Raw genomic sequence first — 22,080 nt, forward strand, 5'->3', positions numbered from 1 at the left:
TTGATTAAAAAATATTTCATCTTAAGGAAATTTATGATGAAATTATAGAAAAATATAATTTCTTGCTTAATAAAATATAATTGATTATTTTAAACGTTAATATTACATCAACAAACCTGATCAGCTACCGTCTATAGAAGGCATTGACAAGACAGAGGATTGGCAACGTTTTTCTCCTGCCATTATAACGTGGACCTCAATAAAGTAGGTAGTTTACGAGTTCTCAGTACTCCTGTTGGAAGGGTGATCGTTTAAGACCTGCTTCACTAATATTTATGACTAGTAGGTAACCCGTGCTCCGCAAGGGTTTGATTTAAAACTTGACAAACTGAAAACTTGACCAACTTAAAACTTGAAGAATCAAGAATAGGCCTATAACCATCCTCGTTAAATTAAGAATCTATTTGAAAAATCTGGTGTGGCGCACTCACACAACTTTCCTTGCCGTTATGGAAATTGATCACCTGAAGTGATCCCTAGTGTTCCCGCGCATCTCAAGTCTACTATTCAAAGAACTGAGCAAGCTGGTGACAAGACAATAACGCTGTAGACACACGAGGTCTGCTATCTCTTCATAGGGAATGATTTAATAGAATCAACAGTTGCCAACAGTTTTGTAATTGAATAATCACATTTTCTCAAATTTTTAGCTTATAATCAATTTTAGGTGAAAATGCTACTGAACATCAATTGTAGAGATTCTCATGCTCAATCTTTTCCACTCGGAATGTTAGGATTAAATTGTATCTAAAGCCTGATAATTGAGAATCTAAAATCAAACTTTGCATAGATGGGGCGGAGCTCCTGAAATTTTTACAGATGTGGGACTTGTGGCAGTTGATAGAGCTTAACAATGAATATTTTAGGTATGAATTTGATCAAAATCGTTGGAGCCATTTTCGAGAAAATCACGAAAAACCCTGTTTTTTACAACATTTTCGCCATTCTAGCCGCCATTTTGAATTGCATTTGATCGAAATTGTTCGTGTCGGATCCTCATAGTGTGAGAACCTTAAGTTCCAAATTTCAAGTCATTCCGTTAATTGGAAGATGAGATATCGTGTACACAGACGCACATACACACACACACATACACACACACACACACACACACATACAGGCCAATACCCAAAAACCACTTTTTTGGACTGGGGCAAATCATGAAACCATATCTAAAATTCTAGCTAGAGCATCTAGGAATTGGCGTTTCAAAAAGTGGACTACCTATACGAACTGAAATAAAAGCGTGCAATCATAAATGATTATACAATGAGAGCATAACCCTAACTATAAGTGGAGCATCTACTATATTATACAAACTCATTAATGGGCTGGTGAAAGGTCATAACGATCCAAAGATTCGACACAGCATTTGAAAAGTGAAGAAGACACTACGAAACAAATTGGAGCGAATTTCGCACGCCAAAAATGTGTTTTTAGATGAGGGAGAGAGAATAAAGAGAATGGAGAGGAGAGTTGGGGAGGTGCGAAAGAGACAGGGAGAAGAGATAGGTGAGCAAGGAGGAAGAAGGAGAAAGAGAAAGAGGGTTCAAGTTTTGAACGATAGACATTTGTGTGATGATCTCGATGCAGGAGAAGGAGGAGGTGATGGGGAAAATGGAGGAAGAAGAAGAAGAAGAAGAAGAAGAAGAGGAAAAAGGAAAAAAATTGGGAGAACAAGATCGAAGTAGCAAGGTGAGATACTTGATCTTGATACTTGATTAATGTTACCAAACATTAATTGTAGAGATTCTCAAGCTCAATCTTTTCCAGTCGGAATGTTAGGATTAAATTGTATCTGAAGCCTGATAATTGAGAATCTAAAATCAAACTTTGCATAGATGGGGCGGAGCTCCTGAAATTTTTACAGATATGGGACTTGTGGCAGTTGATAGAGCTTATCAATGACTATTCAAAATATGAATTTGATCAAAATCGTTGGAGCCGTTTTCGAGAAAATCGCGAAAACCCCTGTTTTTGACAACATTTTCGCTATTTTAGCCGACATCTTGAATCGCATTTGATCGAAATTGTTCGTGTCGGATCTTTATATTGTAAGGACCTTACGTTCCAAATTTCAAGTCATTCCGTTGATTGGGAGATGAGATATCGTGTACACAGACGCACATACACTCATACACACACACACACACACACACACATACGGACCAATACTCAAAAACCACTTTTTTGGACTCTGGGGACCTTGAAACGTATAGAAATTTAGAAATTGGGTACCTTAATTTTTTTCGGAAAGATATTCATGGTAATAGGGCAAGGAAAGTAATAATCCAGCATGGTGATTAACTATTTCACACGAGTAAACTGACATAATAGTCACAGAGTACAGAATCTATATATATATAAAAGCGAAATGGCAGTCACTCACTGACTGACTCACTCACTCACTCACTCACTCACACACTCACTCACTCGCATAACTAAAAATCTACCGGACCAAAAATGTTCAAATTTGGTAGGTATGTTCAGTTGGCCCTTTAGAGGCGCACTAAGAAATCTTTTGGCAATATTTCAACTCTAAGGGTTGTTTTTAAGGGTTTAAAGTTCGTCTTTTAGCATGTATATTCTTCTTCTCCCAATCTCTTAATTAGAATTGAAATTTCCATATCATATGTTACTATAGAACTATAATCTAGATAGAGTACCTCTTCGAAACAGTTGTTAACTGGCAACTAAATTAATAATTTTGTCAGGTTGGCATTAAGTTGAGTTGATTTTGTTAGGTTGGCACCAAGTTGAAGATTTAAATGCATTTATCGCGGAAAAATTGATTGGGCACTGCTACTTCAATCCTGGGAATATTATATTACTAGCCGTCAGGCTCGCTTCGCTCGCCATATCTGTTTAGCCAGACGTTTAGTCTGAACCCCCGACTGGATTGTCTAATATAATATGATAAAAATGAAAAAATGCAGGCGAGCGAAGCGAGCCTGCTTATCTCATTCTTGGACGATCCAGTCGGGGGTCCAGGGGGCGGAGCCCCCTGGCTAGACGGATATGGCGAGCGAAGCGAGCCTGACGGCTAGTATAGAATATATTCTCTGGTCATAATCCTGTCACTGTAATTCAACTAGTCCTACCCTTCTTCCTCACAGTTTCAGACACTGCTAGATCTAGATTTCTGTAGACTGAATCCAGACACCACAAAACTACAAAACGATTCGCTACGGCGCGGAATGCAGCATGTCATGTCATTGTCCGCGTTCCATTTTATCACAATACGCTCTTGACACTGACTCACTGAATCACACGACAATTCTCAAAAGTAGTTCACTGTCACGACACAAATGTGCGTTAAATATTACACTCGAAAATTTTCTTCTTTCTTCAATGTTCTTTTTAAGACTATCCTTCTTTTTTGAAATCCAAATCAAGTCAAAAAGTTAATTCACTCAAAATATACATCTCATATTGATAATCTGATATATGGATTTTTGTCAACATTTCAAGTCTCTTCAATTCGTGATATATACTGAGTGAGTCATATGTATGGTAAACCTTCAATACGTTGGAGACTGTTGTATATATAAAACTGTAACTCTAAGGATAAGTTATTTGTCAAATACTCTACCTTTTGACGTACAACTGGACTCCAACCCCTCATAAGGGTACTTTGGGTTGTAACTCGAATATTTTAAATATAAACTCCCATTGTGTGGTACATCATTTTTAAGGCCTTTGTAAAACATGAAATATGACATCAATAAAAATGTTCTATGATACTTGTATGCGGAATGGCGGCTGATTGAAGCTTTAGTTTTTAAAGTAATGAGGGGTTGTAACTCAAATATTTTGAATGTAAACACCTATTGTGTGAAACATTATTTCGAAGGTCTTTTCAAAACGAAAAAGATGACATCAATAAAGTTGTTGTATGTACTTTTATCCAAAATGGCGGCCAATTGAACTTCATCAATTATTACTTTAAAAACTAAAACTTCAATCAGCCGCCATTTTGAATAAAAAATATCATAGAACATTTTTATTGATGTCATACTTCTTGCTTTAGAAAGGCCTTGAAAATGATGTACCACACAATGGGTGTTTACATTTAAAATATTCGAGTTACAACCCCTAAGTCACCCCCTTATGAGGAATTGAAATAGAGTTGTACATCAAAAGGTAGCGTATTTGACCAATAACTTATCCTGAAAGTTACAGGTTCATATCCACAACAGTCTCCAATTTATTGAAGGGTTCCCATACATATAACTCACTCTGTATATAATAATAATCTTCATAGAATCTTCGTATCATGCTCCTGTTTTATGAATCGTCTGAGTTGTTGTAAAAATGATGCTGTTGTAGGATTCCATACTGAATGGTGTCAAAAGCACTAATTCATTTATACAATTTTGAATACTGGTTTCAGCTGTTACACTATTTATCAATCTCCAGTGATCTGAAAACTTAAACATTGAGTAGCAGAACAAATAGTATGGGTGAAATTACACCATTAGCTGTTGACCAATGAGAGTTGAGCTCGACTGTCATTGGCCGAGACTAGAATACTTGCGTATGTCTAGTCTCAGCCAATGACAGTCTAGCTGAACCTCTATTGTTCAACAGCTATTGGCCAATCGTGGGGCTTTACTCAAACTATACTGTAATATCGGGACACCGAGCTTCGCTCGTTATTTATTTATTGACTTTTGATAAACCGAACACAATTCTTTAATGATTGGGGAGGTACTAACAGGCACAGCCCAAAACTTTCCCGAATTTTGAATTATACACTATAAATATTCCAGAAAATAGGTTATGTTCCATACACTTGAATTCAGGTTCAATTTTCTGTTCAAACATTTGAAAACAAAAAAATTATAATTTAGATTATATACAAACCAAATTGAATAACAAAATAACACTCACTAATCACTTGAAATTGTCAAATAATGATCAACTTTGAAAATTATGATATACTCTAGTTTAGGAGGATTATCATGTCATGTCAAAAAATCAGATTATGTTGATCAAATTGATTAAATTGTCTAGCTAGATAAAATTTCTCGCTGATTGATTATGATTACACAGCTGGAAATAATTCCGTCTCTCTCCCACACAGGCACACGCATCTTCTGTTATCGAGAGACGACGAAATTATCATCTGTTTTCCAAGGATGAATTATCCTTTTAATGTCGTTCAGCGAGTTTTCCAAAGAATGAGACCTAGTGCAATCGAATCTTTATATCATAAACCTACTATGTTCCAAATTTTGTAAAAATCGTTGGAGCCGTTTTCGAGATCCGTAAAACATAAATAACCAGATATAAAAATAACCAGATATATTATGATGATAGCCAGATTATTATAAATACATGAATTGCTCGCTTAATATAATAGGATATTCTGCTGCTCAATTTTCAAGCTTTCAGTTCACTAGAGATTGATAAATAGTGTAACAGCTGAAACCAGTATTCCAAATTTTTCTAATAAATGAATGGTTTTCACAATTTCAAGTTCTCATTCCATGTAATTTCTTTAACATGCTCACTATGTTAACAAAAGTAAGTCTCTAGCATTAGAACAAGACTCGTCTATTTCCGAACAGAATTTGAGGATAACGTAGAAAATCTCTATTTTCTTATCAAGGATCAGACAGAAAATCATCTTTCTCTCAAAGAAGCTCATTTAAATCTGCCTTGAAAATTACAGATTCCACTATGTCATGAAAAGTCTATGAAATTTGTATGACCCACATCACATATTAATTCAATAAACATTTTCCAGTATTTATAAAATGTGGGTAACACTAAAAAAAATTTATCCCCTCTCATTTTCATTCGAATTCTAGTAGCCTATCCTTGATGTAATTCTATGTGATGATTATTCTTTGGCTCACATGTTAATCAAATCAACTTATCTTAGTATGACATAAATCGTGTATTGAGTTTGTATGACCCACATCCCACTCATTACTAATAACGGTTCAAGGGATTTGTCTCAAAATATTCTATCACACTTTGAAGTACTCGATTGGGAACGAAAAAAAGATTAATAGGAGCATTCGAATGATATGGGTAAGTGGTAAAAATTTTAAAAATATGTATGAAGAGTACAAAAACGAAAAAGAAGAGGAAATGAGGGAAAGAAGAAAGAGAAGAAGACGGAGAAAGAGAAGCAGGATTGATAGGAGAAGGAGAAGCAGGATTGAGAGAAGAAGGATAAGGAAAATTAGAATGAGTAAACGAATGATTGATTGAGCCTGCCTGCCTGCCTTTATTTTATATTGGAGGGAGAAGAAATGAGTGGATGAGGAGGAAGAAGGAGAAAGAGAAAGAGGGTTCAAGTTTTGAAAGATAGACTTTTGTGTGATGAAGATCACGATGTAGGAGAAGGAGGAGGTGATGGGGAGAATAGAGGAAGCGGTCAAGAAGAAGGAGAAGAAGAAGAAGGAAAAAAAGAAGAAGAGAAAGAAATCGTAGGTGCTGGAAAAAGAGAAGGTGGTGAAGAAGACTTTCATAGAACGAAAGAGGAGACAATAAGAAGGAGAAGAGGGACGTGGTCCTGAAATAATATTTGTGTACTTCTAATGGAAGAAGCTGATCCGTTGATAAAGATGCTGCTTTTTGTAGAACAGCTGTATATTGGTTAAGGACATACCTTATAACTTGAAACTATGAATGAATTATTCAGTTTTCAGTAAGTAGTTTGTCAGGAATACATTTATTGAAAGATAAGTTTCATCAGAGAGAATAAACTTATATTTTATCTTTGGCTTCATATAGGCTGTAACTCTAATAAGAAAACTCTTAACAACGGCTTCCCTAGTTTCTGAAGAAGGATCAATCTCATGAATATGAATGCTATGATATCAACTAATGTGGGCAAGCTACTTAAGTATTGTTATTGAGCTATCAAGTTATTATCATGGGTTTGGAAATTATGAAATAGCTTCCAAATCACCTATAAATATTTAATAAGCATTTAAGATTTTCGGTGACCATTCATAGAACAACCTATCTTGAGTACAGCCTTAATAGATCAATCATCAACATGAAAAACTAAATGGACTAGCAAATAATGGCGGTCAGACAAACTTATGTTCTCCTGACCGAAAACTACACAACATCTCAAAGAATTGGAAATATACAGTGTATATCTAGGCATTTATATGTGTTGTGTATCTGTCATAAGCTAAATAATAATCAACATGAATGAAGCAACGGTAATTCTGTCAATAATTTGAATAGAATCTTTTGAAAAGTCAATATAATATATCTGATAACGTTAAAAACCAAATAATGAATCTGTGAAAATTCCAGCACATTGAAACAATATGAGGTCATATTATCTACTTGCCTGATGAATACAAAGTAACAAATTTCAAGTCAAATTGAAATTATAAAAAAAACACTATTGGATGAAACCATGATATATAAAGGTTTATATCATAAACCTCTAAAATTCTCCTTAAGCTGGGTTTTCCTTTGTGGGTAAATGCCGTAGTCGACCACGACAAGGTGAGGATCTCAGATTGGGTAGATTTCAATTTGTCTAAATAACCTAAACGATTATGTTCAATTATGTTTTAATGGGAGAGGTTGTGATAATACTTTTTCATTCTTTTAAATGGCAATATGTTGTTGATATTATTAGAAATGTTTGATTTTTGAAAAATAAACACAATGAAAAGTTATTAGATCAGCTGATTTAGCACACTTGAAATTTGGACAATATGAATGTCAACAATGCTTGCCGTCATCGACTGCGGAAATTCACGCAAAAACGAAAATGCACCTTTACGTGTATGGTTTATTCATGATGGAACTGGGTTTTGTCAGAAACAAATAATCCAAACAGTATCTTTACATAATGGTTTTGTGTAATTTGTCCAAGTCAATTCTCTCTAGTGATTGTCACTTTATACAGAAGTAGAAGTTTACTATTCTACCCAAAGAGCAAATCAATCAATCAATAATCCTTTATTGTCATAAAACACAAAGTGTTGTAACAAACGTCAATATACAATAAAATTAAAAACAGTCAAAATATTTTTAAAAAAATAATATAGTCAAAGTAGTATTTTTGTAAAAAAAAATTTACAACTAAATTGGCAAATAGTAATAAACAACAGCAATTGATAAATAGCAGGTATTAAAACGGGATCCAACACAAGTCACAACAAAGCTGTTACAGTTAAACAGATGAACACTGAAGCTATTCAAAAAATTCTCCAACAGAATAAAGACATCTTTCTGTAAGTAAGCCTTTTATGTGTGACTTGAATAGTGAGGTACTCAACAGTCTTACTTCAGGGGCAAGCTCATTGAACAGCTTAATGGACATGTTTCTCCAATTCCTATGGGTACTCGCATATTGGTGAGAATCAATTCTGAGATTTAACCTTCCTCTGGTATGATAATTATGTATGTCACCATTTCGACTATATTCATTAAGGTTTTTTTCATGTACATCAGACAAGTAAAAACATATATAGTCCTTCTCTAATCCCTGGATAAAGTCATTCAACTCATCATTCGACTGATTCGACAATGTAATTCGCATTGAATTGACTATAGAACTTTAAACGATTTGACTATGTAACTCGCATTGAATAGACAATAAGCATAGCCACCTTTAATACGGGTGGTTATGCTATAATACTTATAGACAGTAATCTGTTTGATAGAGTTAATTTGACATCAACAACAGAACTTTTTGAATTATGGAGAAGTTTTTAAACATGAATATGTGTATTCAACAAAAAAGTTATCAATTCAAATCTCAAAACTGTTTCAATTCAAGAAATCTATTGAATTGATTGATATTTCAATGTTGATATTGAAGTTTGTGACTACAAGAAGATCAGTTTATCTATTCCAAATCTAACCTCCATCAATTCAGCACAAATTGCTGACACTTCAATTATTGATAATACGTTTACACAATACTGATACATCAGTTCAAAATCTAAGTTTTAACAGTCCAACAATGAAGCTCATGAGAAGAAAACTCAGTCAAGTCCAAAACAAGTCCAAAGTTGCAAACTTATCCAAGTCTCGCGAAGACAAGTAGTCAAGTCAAGAAACGATCAGTTATCCGACCTTGCAGATATTTGCAATAATAGCCGGTCAGTCAGCAGTCAGCATATGGCTGCTTGAAGGTCACCGCTTGCCCCGGGGTCAGTGACCTTGCCTTGTCAATCATATGTGACGTCATCACTCCATCTCAACATAAACAACTTCAACATTACAATGAACAGTACTCAAAACAACAATGTACAATACTGTACTTTATTGTACTATCGTACATTTTACAATGTAAACTACCAGATAGAACTTGTTTTGTTGTGTACATAACATAGGTTTCTTTCGACTATGACACTACAGTGTAATACTAAAATCATGGTAAACTATTCATGGAATAAAGGCAGCCAAAGCTGCAAAGTACCATAGAGAAACAATAGCGTAAGTAGATATCCCATGGTATAGGGTGTTTATGTCGCAATTTTCAATATAACTCAAGCCGATAGTCCACGTAGTTCTTTCCCGTTTATTATGCTGTTTTTGTTTGTTTGTTACGTTTGTTTACTCCAGTATTCTTACGCTATTGTTTCTCTATGAAAGTACGGTACTTTGGCCCGGTCGCACAAAAGCCGGTTGAACCGTGATTAATTTCACGAGAACCAATCAGAGAAGGCGTTTTTAAAAAGACGTCTTCTCTGATTGGTTCTCGTGGAATTAATCACGATTAAAATTTAACCGGCTGTTGTGCAACCGGCACTCTGAGTTGTACTTGACTGATAAGTCAAGTTGGATTGATAATTCAGGAATAATCCATAAATTTGCAAAACATCATTAAGTTGTATAGAATCATGATAAATCACTGTAATACTTGAACGAAAATAATAAAATAATGTAATTTAATTTGGGAGAGAAATAGTACAAAGAGTATCCTTAGTTTTTCTCTCCCGGTTAGTCCTCTCTTGTAAAAATAAAAAACGAATGAAAAAAAATCGGTCAATTCATTTTTGAGAAAATTGTGAAAAACTTGGGTTTTAGTGATTATCCGCCATTTTTCTCAAGAATATTACGGAGCTCCTGCAATTTCCCCAGGAATGAGACTCATGTCAGTTGATAGGGCTTATAAATAGCTATCCATGGTATAAATTTGAAGAAAATCGTTAGAGCCGTTTTCGAGAAAACCGTGAAAAACATGATTTTTTAGTGATTATTCGCCATTTTTCTCAAGAATATTACGGAGCTCCTGCAATTTCCCCAGAAATGAGACTCATGTCAGTTGATAGGGCTTATAAATAGCTATCCATGGTATAAATTTGAAGAAAATCGTTAGAGCCGTTTTCGAGAAAACCGTGAAAAACATGATTTTTTAGCGATTATTCGCCATTTTTCTCAAGAATATTACGGAGCTCCTGCAATTTTCCCAGGAATGAGACTCATGTCAGTTGATAGGGCTTATGAATAGCTATCTAGGGTATAAATTTGAAGAAAATCGTTAGAGCCGTTTTCGAGTAAACCGTGAAAAACATGGTTTTTTAGTGATTATCCACCATTTTTCCCGCCATTTTGAATTGAATTTCTTACTGTCGGATACTCATGGTATAAGGACCTTAAGTTTAAAATTTTAAGTCAATCGGTTGATTAGGAATGGAGTTATCGTGTTCACAGACATACACACATACACACATACACACACACAACACACACACACACACAACACACACACACACCACACACACACACACACAACACACACACACACCACACCCAGAAATCATGTTTTTGGACTCAGGAGACCTTGAAACGTACAGAAAACATGAAATTAGGGTACCTTAAATTTTTTTGGAAAGCAATAGGCCTACTTTCCTTACCTATGGTAATAGGGCAAGGGAAGTAAAAAGATCTATTATTCGAGTTTCTACGGAAGTATAAATCTTTGATTTAAGCTGAGGGTGATGTCAACATAAGCTCCTGACGTGTTTCTGGGCAATGGGAGAGATTATAGGAGATGTGTGGAGTTTTCAGTTGAGTTTTAAACCACCGGGAAGCGAATTTCAATCTATTGAATGACAGCTCTCTTGGAATATAATCATAGAGAAACAATAGCGTAAGTAGATATCCCATGGTATAGGGAGTTTATGTCGTAGCTATTACTGTTATCTCATGTCGATAGTCCACGTAGTTCTTTCCCTTGAAGCTGTGTGACACTGGTAGTCTCTCATATTGTGCCGTTCAAACACTCTCACCCTAATAAAACAGTTCAAATCGACAATAATCGACAGTAATCGGCTTGAGATAACAGTAAAAGTTGCGACATAAACTCATTAGACCATGGGATATCTACTTACGCTATTGTTTCTCTATGATATAATGTAATGAGAAAAAAATCAATGTTTTTGAACACTCCAGTATAATAGATCGATCATTTTTTTATGATTCACTCTTTCGAGTGGAATTCTCTGATGTAAACATGAATTTGAACAATTCGACTGATATTTGAACCATTCTTGTGAAAGAATTTGGGAAGCTTTAGGTGATATTTTAGCTATTCTTTCTAGAATATTGAAGTTCTAGTTAAATCGTTTGTTCCTGTTGAAGAATCGAATAGAATAATATACACACATACCATTTTAACAAATGTGAAGTTAGAGCGTAGCCGACCCTCTCCTACTAATCAATCCTAATCAATCCTCAAATCTCCTAATCAATCCTCAAACTCAGACCGACTGTAAAACCTTCAAAGTAAAAGTTGAGAGCCCATTCATTAGTTAGCCATTACTTTTCTACGATAGCAATCTTCATGGAATGATCGGTTTCACACGATTGTTCTGATGAGAAGGTACTTTCAGCTTTGTTTAATTACTTTTAAATCACGGGAATTCGTTCACGGTAGAGTGGACAACGATTTAGCAAACTGAATAGAATTACTGCGAATTATTGTGTATAATTTCTGTTAAGAAAGGAAAGGTGAAAATCTCTTCAAAAAGTTTTGTCTCCTATAGAGTGATTCAAGCTATAAAGCCAACACCTGATTAACATTGGTTTTTGCTATCCTTGTCAGTCATTTGACAAAGCAGAGATAGCTCTATCCTTTTCTACCTCCGTATAGTTGCCATAGTTGAATATTTGGAATTGATTTAATTTAATTTAGAAGTATTTTTTAAAATTAAAAAATGATTTCTGTGTGTTTTGAACTGTAAATTGAGTGTGTAACTGGTAAATGTTGAAGTGACACATAACCTCTAGCTACATTTTGGACTGTTGTATAAATTAGAATTGGAACCGTTTTGGGCTTATAAGCCTTTGGTACTTTTCTGTAAGTTGTGTAATTCTGAATGGTTAAGATTAATTTTAAATTGTTGAAAGACGATCTGGCAACAGAGCAAAGCGAGAAAGAGATAGCGCTATCCGCTTTGTTCAATGATAGACAAGGATAATATCGTTTGTTGCTACAGTGAGGTCCACGTTAAAATGACAGGATTTGATTAACATTGGGGATGCTATTCTTGTCTATCATTACACAAAACCTATCTAAAAATGAGATTCCATAATCAACCGATTTATAATTCATTCATGAATCGAGAATTGACCGATCCACGCCTTTACCTGTATCTCTACCTACACAAAAATATCAATCATCAAGTTTTCCGTTGATCGTCGGCTTCCTCAATTAGCGTTTCCGTCGACGAAAACCGTACCGCAAAACTAATCGATTCGCGTTTTCGGATACTCAAATTTGATCGGAAATGATCCAGTAATTTTAATCGGAGCTAAAATCACGTAGTGAATGGTTAAAACTCTAAACTGTGTATTAGCTACGTGTCTAGTGTGGGATTACACTCAAATGTATCAACATCTAATTAAACTTCCATTCGAAACCTGCGTTGAACTTTTATTCCAAATTTCATTCATACAACTGATCCATTTTTTGTGAATCCATCTCACGTATTGAATGGTTAGAAGGCTAAACTGTTTGTGTTTTAGCTGAGTGTTTAGTGTGGTATTACACAATAATATAGAAACGTTTAAATAGACTTCCATTCAAGCCTTCCGTAAACTTGATTTCTAAATCTAATTCATTTTATAATTCATACTTTTTTCGTGAGGATGATGCTCGTATGTGCTCTAGGCTAGTGCGTGATTAATATACTATGTAATAGGAAGATAATGATTATATTTATGACAGCTACTGGGACCTGATTTTGAAGCTTAAAGGCAGATTTCCACATATCAGTATAAGTGAACGTATCCGGTGCTGTGAGAATATTATTCCCATAAGTTCAAGTGGGACTATTCATACTATTCAAGCTGGTTGCAGTGGGAACAGTCTCATTATAACACATGGGGATTATATTTTCATTGTACCGGTCACCAAAGATAAGAGAAATAATATGTGAAGGAAGAGCAGCAGTATTGATTGATCCTAACGGACGAGCACAGCTATTGGTGGAAGCCGTGACCTATCAAGGTGAACGTCTGTCATTGGCCTAGACAAGCCCCTCCCCGATTAGCTGTTCATACAAACGTTACAAATGGCGATTGAAACAGCCAACACAGCAAAGGAAGATTATTAAACAGTGTCATGCAATTAAATAAATATACGAATCAATAGAAAATCTTATAAAAACATGACAAAACATTGGAATTGTTAGAAAACTAACAGATTATCCCTAGATGAACAAATAATAGGTATGCATTTCGTTTGTTGTCATTTGATTTCAAAAGTAATGAGAATTATTGTATTGAACATTGAAATCAAGTCATAGGCTCCCTCATCTCCCAATTCATATAACTATTTTGTGAATTTGAAGTTTGTTTTATGTTTTCACGGAAGTTTCATTATTAATCTATCTAAATTCAAAATTGTTTGTTTTTTCTGTTTTATATATTCAGATTGATGATTTAGAGTATAAATTGAAATGGACATGACCTACATAATATTTGGACAATTTGAGACAAAATTAGTAAATTGAAGAAGTTTTGGGCAATAGCCTGTTTTTTCTTTTCCGATTACTGTATTGTTTACTTTATACAATAAATAAATAGGCCTACTGTTGACACATAACCTACATAATATTTGGACAATTTGAGACAAAATTAGTAAATTGAAGAAGTTTAGGGCAATAGCCTGTTTTTTACTTTCCTTGCCGTATTACCATAGGTAAGGAAAGTATTGCTTTCCGAAAAAAATTAAGGTACCCCAATTTCTATATTTCCATACGTTTCAAGGTCCACTGAGTCCGAAAACGTCGTTTTTGGGTATTGGTCTGTATGTGTATGTGTGTGTGTGTATGAGTGTATGTGCGTTTGTGTACACGATATCTCATCACCCAGTTAACGTAATGACTTGAAATTTGGAACGTAAGGTCCTTACTATAAGGATCCGACACGAAAAATTTCGATCAAATGCAATCCAAGATGGCGGCTAAAATGACGAAAATGTTTTCAAAAACAGGGTTTTTCGCGATTTTCTCGAAAACGGCTCCAACGATTTTGATCAAATTCATACCTGAAATAGTCATTGATAAGCTCTATCAACTGCACCTAGTCCTTTATTTGTAAAAATTTCAGGAGCTCCGCCCCATCTATGCAAAGTTTGATTTTAGATTCTCAATTATCAGTCTTCATATACAATTGAAACAAAAAATTTCAAGTGGAAAAGATTGAGCATGAAAATCTCTGCAATTAATGTTCAGTAACAATTTCACCTAAAATTGGAAATAAGCTTGAAATACGAGAAAATTTGATTATTAAATTGCAAACTGTTGGCAACTGTTGATTCAATTATTGAATCATTCACTATGAAGAGATAGCTCACATCGTGTGTCTCCAGCGTTATTGTCCTGTCACCAGCTGGCTTAGATCTTTGAATAGTATACTTGCGCGTGAACACTAGCGTCAGTTGATCAATTTTCATAACGGCAAGGAAAGTTGTGTGAGTGCGCCACACCAGATTTTTTCTTTTCCGACTACTGTATTGTTTACTTTATCCAATAAATAAAAAGGCCTACTGTTGACACATGACCTAATTTATGATATCATCATCAGAAGAAGATGCTAAAGTTTACTGTTGAAACATAGCTTGTTTAAATCAATATGTCTAATAGTATATATGTATAATTACAGAAGAGTCTCGTATTTCATGATACGGTATTTTTTCAATAGTACGCATGCGTGTGAACTGGACTGCAACGAATATCAGTGTCGTCTGCCTGTCCAGTCTTGGTCAGTATGTGCGCTTCTACAGTTAGATTCTCTTTAAACCGTCAGCATTGATTGAATCGTAAACATAGAAAATGACGTGTTGGTAGAAAATGCCGACAGTTGAAAACTGAAGTAAATTTCACGATATATAGCCTATATGCACGCTCTAATTCGCAATTGTGCTTTTTCTAGTCTGCTTTTTCTAGGACTGTATATGAATGGGTAGGCCTCAAATATATATTATTACATATCCTTCTCTCCTTCATAACCTATACTTCATTTCTCGAACTTCTTCTTCTTCTTCTTCTTCTTCTTCTTCTTCTTCTTCTTCTCCTCCTTCTTCTCCTCCATCCTCTTGTTCTTCTTGTTCTTCCTTTTCTTCATCTTCTTCTTCATATAAGTACTTTGAGTTTTGTAATCACTGGATACGGTACGCGTTTTTCTACTGTTATGTCTTCAAACGAAACGCCAATAGCCTAACTGATAATTGAGTAGGGTATCAAGAAAACATATCAGATTGAAATGATTATAGAATTAGAATAGAATTCATTTGTAATCAGGGCCATGCCCTTTAAACAAAGATTCGAGTACATAGTATTCAATAATACAGAGTTATCATAAAAGAATGGTGCGGTTTCGAACATTTTTTAAAGAAAAACCAAATTACTTACAGTTAATGTTTTTTATTCACCTAATTTGTCGCCTGAAACAGTTTTTTTACATGATTAATAACTTTCAATAAGTGCGCCCTTAGTCGCTCGACAAATGTCCAAACGATAATAAATTTCTCTCTTAACATTCGATAACATTTCTTCGATTATGGTTGTCATTGGTTCTTTAATCCTGTTTTAAAGTGGTTCAGTTCGCGATTTCTTTTGAATAAACAATGTTTTTTATGTAAATTTACAAGAAAAAATGTACCTGAACCACTTAAAAACAGGATTAATGAAGCAATGACAACCATAACCAATGAAATGTTAGCGAATGTTTGGAGAGAAATTGATTATCGTTTGGATATTTTGTCGAACGACTAAAGGCGTACATATTTACATTTATCAAGTATGTAAAAAACTACCTGAGACGACAAATTAGATGAATAAACAACATCAACTGTAAGTAATTTGGTTTTTCTTTAAACCATGTTCGAAACCGCACCATTCTTTTATGATAACTCTGTACAATAAATTAATTTACTTGATGATTAAATCACTTTTCATAATAATGTCTTTCGAGTATTGTTTCAAGTTTGCTCAGTCTGTTCAATATATTCTCATAATTATTGTTGTTTCGAAATTTATTCAAATGGAATGATTATAATGGAGATTCAAACTTTGCTGAGAATTTGATAATGATTCATCAAAAATTCAAGGCCGAGGAGAATGTTGTGCTTCTGCATTTCAATAACGAGGGCAGACTCTTGAATATTCGGGGGGCTTTATAGATAACTAGGGTAGCAAAGTATAATTCACAGTCAAGTTATAACAATCAGATTCATTCCAACTATACCAACTATACAACATTTTAATCAGCTGTGCTAATAGTGAAGTGTTGTGTTTCTTTTCTGGCTCAAAATTTTGCAAAATTTCTCAAAAATTTCCAATCTGTAGAGATTTGAGTAAAATATTTTTGTTTTTAATCAGTTTTTAAATATCAAAATTCAAAATTTTCAGTTTGGTCTTTAGTTTTGAAGTGGAAATTGGACTTTTTGAAGTGAAAGTGAAATCTTAACCTTATTCTTTTTTGAAACTTTTATTTGTAAAATTTGGGAGAAGACAATTTTGGGCTATGCCTGTTGTCTTCTCCCAATCATATTATATTTATTATAATTATGATCTGTAATGACAATGGAATAAATAAATAAATACCATTAATCTAGTTTTTCCAACAATACCATTAATCTAGTTTTTCCATGAATTTGTTAGTCATATTATGTTTCTTGGGTGAACCACATAGGTAGATATCGACTAAACTGATGAGTATTCCTGAAAGATGACAAATAATTGTCTCAATCTCAATTGTCTTGTCTCAAGGCAGCTGAAAAGCCAATTCTGCTTCCAGTTTTTCATTAATTTATCCTCCATTTCGTTTTCAAGGGAGAATATTATGATATGAGATTGTGAGATTTCGCACTTCACATGGTTTATGATTTCAAGTAGAATCTAACAATAAATCTAGCTGGACAATTGACTAAAGACTGATTATCAAAGTTAGAAGGAGAAGGAGAGTTATCTTGATAACGAACCGGTATTCTCAGTAATAACTGAAGTAGTGAAATAAACAATTGAGTTGAGATAGTCAGAAAACAAAGTGTACCTGTTGTCCTGCTGTGTAAATTGAACAAATAGAGTTGTACATTCAAGTGGCGTCAATCGCCAACCAATCAATTTCATGGACAATTGAACTGGACGAGTTAAGCCTACTTGTTTTCTGCTCGATCGGACACACCCTTACACGTTTAAACTCCACAAAAAATGAAACAAAACAAATAACTGCAGAGAATGCAATGTCAAGTGTTCTTATAGCCAACGATGAAGATTTTACAATAATTGTCCGATTGTAATGTAATTCAACTATTATTTATTTTTTCATTTATTCTGAATGAATAATACAACTAGAAAAACGAAATGAGTGAGACCATCTGTGGAAAAATCCAAGCTGGAAATAGAGAATTTTACGAAAATGCAAGCCTATTCAGGAGACGTCTGATTAGCAGAGAGGCGAAAATAAAATTATACGTCAGCTTAGTACGCCCTGTAGTAACCTATGGCTCGGAGACATGGACAATGACAGAGAAAGATAAAGATAAAAACAAACTCCAGGTCTTCGAAAGAAGAGTACTGCGGAAGAGTTATGGCCCATAAAATTATGCGTCAGCTTAGTACGCCCTGTAGTGACCTATGGCTCGGAGACATGGACAATGCAAGAGAAAGATAAAGATAAATATAAACTCCATGTCTTCGAAAGAAGAGTACTGCGGAAGATTTATGGCCCATAAAATTATGCGTCAGCTTAGTACGCCATGTAGTGACCTATGGCTCGGAGACATGTTCAATGACAGAGAAGATAAAGATAAAAACAAACTCCAGGTCTTCGAAAGAGAGTACTGCGGAAGAGTTATGGCCCAAAAATTATGCGTCAGCTTAGTACGCCCTGTAGTGACCTATGCTCGGAGACATGGACAATGCAAGAGAAGATAAAGATAAATATAAACTCCATGTCTTCGAAAGAAGAGTACTGCGGAAGATTTATGGCCCATAAAATTATGCGTCAGCTTAGTACGCCCTGTAGTGACCTATGGCTCGGAGACATGTTCAATGACAGAGAAAGATAAAGATAAAAACAAACTCCATGTCTTCGAAAGAAGAGTACTGCGGGAAATTTATGGCCCAGTACGACAAGGGTTGGAATGGCGAATCCGTTCCAACAAGGAATTGGAAGAACTGAGGGGAGGACAGACCGTGGTTCGATTCATAAAGGCTCAAAGAATCCGGTGGTTGGGTCATAATTATGGAGAGGATTACTGTGGGCTGAATCCCTAAAATTGTGATGGGGGGAAAGGCTTCACAATAGGAGACACAGAGGGAGCCCAGGAAAAGGTGGCTCGATGAGGTGCTGAATGATGTTGTTAGGAGTTTGGGATGGAGAGGCATAGTCAACGATAGAGATGCGTGGAGATTGATAGTTGCGGAGGCCAAGGCTCACCATGGGCTGTAGCGCCATACAAGAAGAAGAATAATACAACTTCCAGAAAAGTACCACAGGTTGAAGCCCAAAATTGTCCAAATTCTATGTATAAAACAGTCCAATCTAGGATATGAGAGGATCTAGGATATAAGTTGACAATTCACTTATATTGGCTCTAGGATATAAGTTGAACTAAGATATAAGTTGGGGCTCTAGGATATAAGTTGATCTAAGATATAAGTTGGGACTCTAGGATATAAGTTGATCTAAGATATAGTGATATAAGAGGATCTAGGATATAGTTGACAATTCACTTATATTGGCTCTAGGATATAAGTTGAACTAAGATATAAGTTGGGGCTCTAGGATATAAGTTGATCTAAGATATAAGTTGGGACTCTAGGATATAAGTTGATCTAAGATATAGTTGATATAAGAGGATCTAGAATATAAGTTGACAATTCACTTATATTGGCTCTAGGATATAAGTTGAACTAAGATATAAGTTGGGGCTCTAGGATATAAGTTGATCTAAGATATAAGTTGGGACTCTAGGATATAAGTTGATCTAAGATATAGTTGATATAAGAGGATCTAGGATATAAGTTGACAATTCACTTATATTGGCTCTAGGATATAAGTTGAACTAAGATATAAGTTGGGGCTCTAGGATATAAGTTGATCTAAGATATAGTTGATATAAGAGGATCTAGGATATAAGTTGACAATTCACTTATATTGGCTGATTGAATTAACAATAAATTTTGACTATTCCAAGTTGACGATTCACCCACATGGACTGATAAAAATGTGCAAAATCAACTCTAGACTACAAGTCAACGATTTAGTTCAACCAGCGTTATACGTTTATGGGTTTCTTTCACGATTACTTTCTATTGCATTGATCAATCAACTTCCAATTTTCAACACCTATTCTTGGTTGGCCCATACATGGTCTATACTGATTTAGGTATACAGATTGAGTTCGTTGATCAACGAAATTTACTCACTCGATCCTTTGTCTTGATAATCTTCATTGATAAGAAGCAGAGTGTAAATGTGTTTTCCTCCACCTACTGTCTAAAGTAGGTACTTACTTTACTCCCTGAAACATAATACTAAAGTGTCACTTTTCCGCTCTCGGTAGTAAAAAACAGAAAAACTCCCTAGGGAGGAAAAGTGACTCCATTTAAATAACATGGGAAGCATCTCTATTTTAAAACTTACATTGTAATAGGCTAGAAGGTCTAAGCTCAGATGAGAAAGCATAATAGAGGTGTCTGTCATTGAGTCAACTGAATTCAATACCACAACCAGAAATTTGATCAACTCATAAAATATATGTTTCTATGATATTATATTCTTAATATTAGTAGACGATAAAAATTAATACAATTTTTAAAATATTTTATTCTATTCAAAATACCAGCCAACAAATATTTTTGATCTGCAATTCCAATCTGAACCGCGTTATCTAGAGTCAGCCATTTTTGGTAGACGCCCAGCTGATATAATTGCTACAACTTTTGCGCAATCGGCAGTGCCAATCAGACGACCGATTTTTAGGTTTCAGATTTTAGGTTATGTTGTTAGGAAACATTGTCACCAATACTTAAGTTTATAAAATGATATTATTTGCAGTTTCTATAAAAAAATGTAGATGGAGGAAAAATGTTGTGTACATCACGAGCGAAAAATATGTTTTCTCCCCTCAGGAAAATATTGTTGCCCTCGGCTTTGCCTCGGGCTTCAAACTTTTTCCCACAAAGAGAAAAAGTTGTACTTTCCACTCTAGATATACAAATAACTATTTATTTAGCCATTATTGATTCTCTTCACAGTCCCTATCCCTAAACGTTTTGACTCAAGTATATAGCCTTGTACGCTTTTTGATTGTCTGTATCTCCCAATAAAGTTTGATAATTGTATTCAAAAATAAATTAATCTATTTTCTGTTACTTCCAGCCTGCTCACCACTCTTCTAACCATCACACTTGGCGCGACAGACAACCCCACACCATGTGACGTCATAATGCTAACACTTCGCCTGCCGTGTACATGTCTGCGGATCGCTGGATCCCCGGCAGGTGGCGAGTTGGGCCTGGACTGTGATCGCGTTGTGGTCCCCTCTGACTTCCCGCATCTGCCGTACGGCGCGCCACTAGTCTATTTCACACAACGACATGCTGGCCTGCAGAGCCTACCTACGCCTACGTTCACAGCTGCTGGTGAGTTCATTTTCATACATTATTTTATTATTAAAAGCTTTGAAATAATATAGATTTGTTATTTTGATAGCGCTTCTCGCTGCACCCCAAGAGAGGTGAGTTAGAAGCCTCCGCGCTTCGCGCTACAGCAGAAAGGGGGCGGAGCCATAAAGGTAAGATAAGATAAGATAAGATATTTATTGACAATTGTTAGATATATATTGACAATTGTTACTAGGCTCTTGCCTATGGTAACATTTACAAAAATTGACATAAAATTGAATTAAACTTAAGAAATAAATAATTATTTTCAGTTATGCATTGGTATTAATAATTACAAATATTGAAGAAAATAATATTGTACAATCACTGTAAAGGTCTACAATCACTGAGGACAAAAGGAAGATGAAGGAGAGGAATGATAAGAATAGGGGGGAGTGGCCGAAGTCAAGTGGATTAGATGCTGGCTTTGTAATCCAAAGGCCCAGGATCAAATCCCAGCCCGGGTAAGAAATCTTTCTCGGGCCACTCCCGTGTTTCGGATGGACATGTTAAGCCGTCGGTCCCGAATGCTTAAAAAGCAGTCGTTGGGTCATGTCAGAGGCCCTGAAATTGATCAGTCGCAACCTGAAAACTCTGACACCAGACATGAGCCAAGCCAGCCAGGTCACACGATATTATTTTCATAAGAATAGGGAACAAGAGGAAGACAGGAGGAGAAGAGAGAGGGGAAGAAGTAGAAGAAGAAGACAGGAGATGAAGGAGAAGAATAAGGAGAAAACGAAGACTGGAGAAGTATGAGGAGGAGAAGAGGGAGGCATGATAGGAGGAAGAAGAAGGAGACGGGATAGGAGGAAGAAGGAGATTGATTGATTGATTTTATTGATTGCTGTGCTAGGTTTCGACAGACCCATTGCACAAAAACAGCATTACAAAATATATATACATAATTAAACAAAATAAACAATAGTATCATGAAAACAAAATAGTATTGTGTAAA

The 22,080-nt window shown here is 35.2% G+C and overlaps 1 protein-coding gene across 1 annotated transcript in view; it reads left to right on the forward strand.

The window, feature by feature from the left end:
* LOC111050668 (chaoptin-like) overlaps window positions 1–22,080 on the forward strand; it is a 184,361-nt gene that overhangs the window by 125,451 nt on the left and 36,830 nt on the right. Inside the window, 1 exon segment of the mRNA XM_039435012.1 lies at window positions 20,839–21,101. Within this exon segment, the coding sequence (XP_039290946.1) occupies window positions 20,839–21,101 (263 nt within the window).

Source organism: Nilaparvata lugens, chromosome 8 (assembly GCF_014356525.2).
Source record: "Nilaparvata lugens isolate BPH chromosome 8, ASM1435652v1, whole genome shotgun sequence".
NCBI classification, from domain to species: domain Eukaryota; kingdom Metazoa; phylum Arthropoda; class Insecta; order Hemiptera; family Delphacidae; genus Nilaparvata; species Nilaparvata lugens.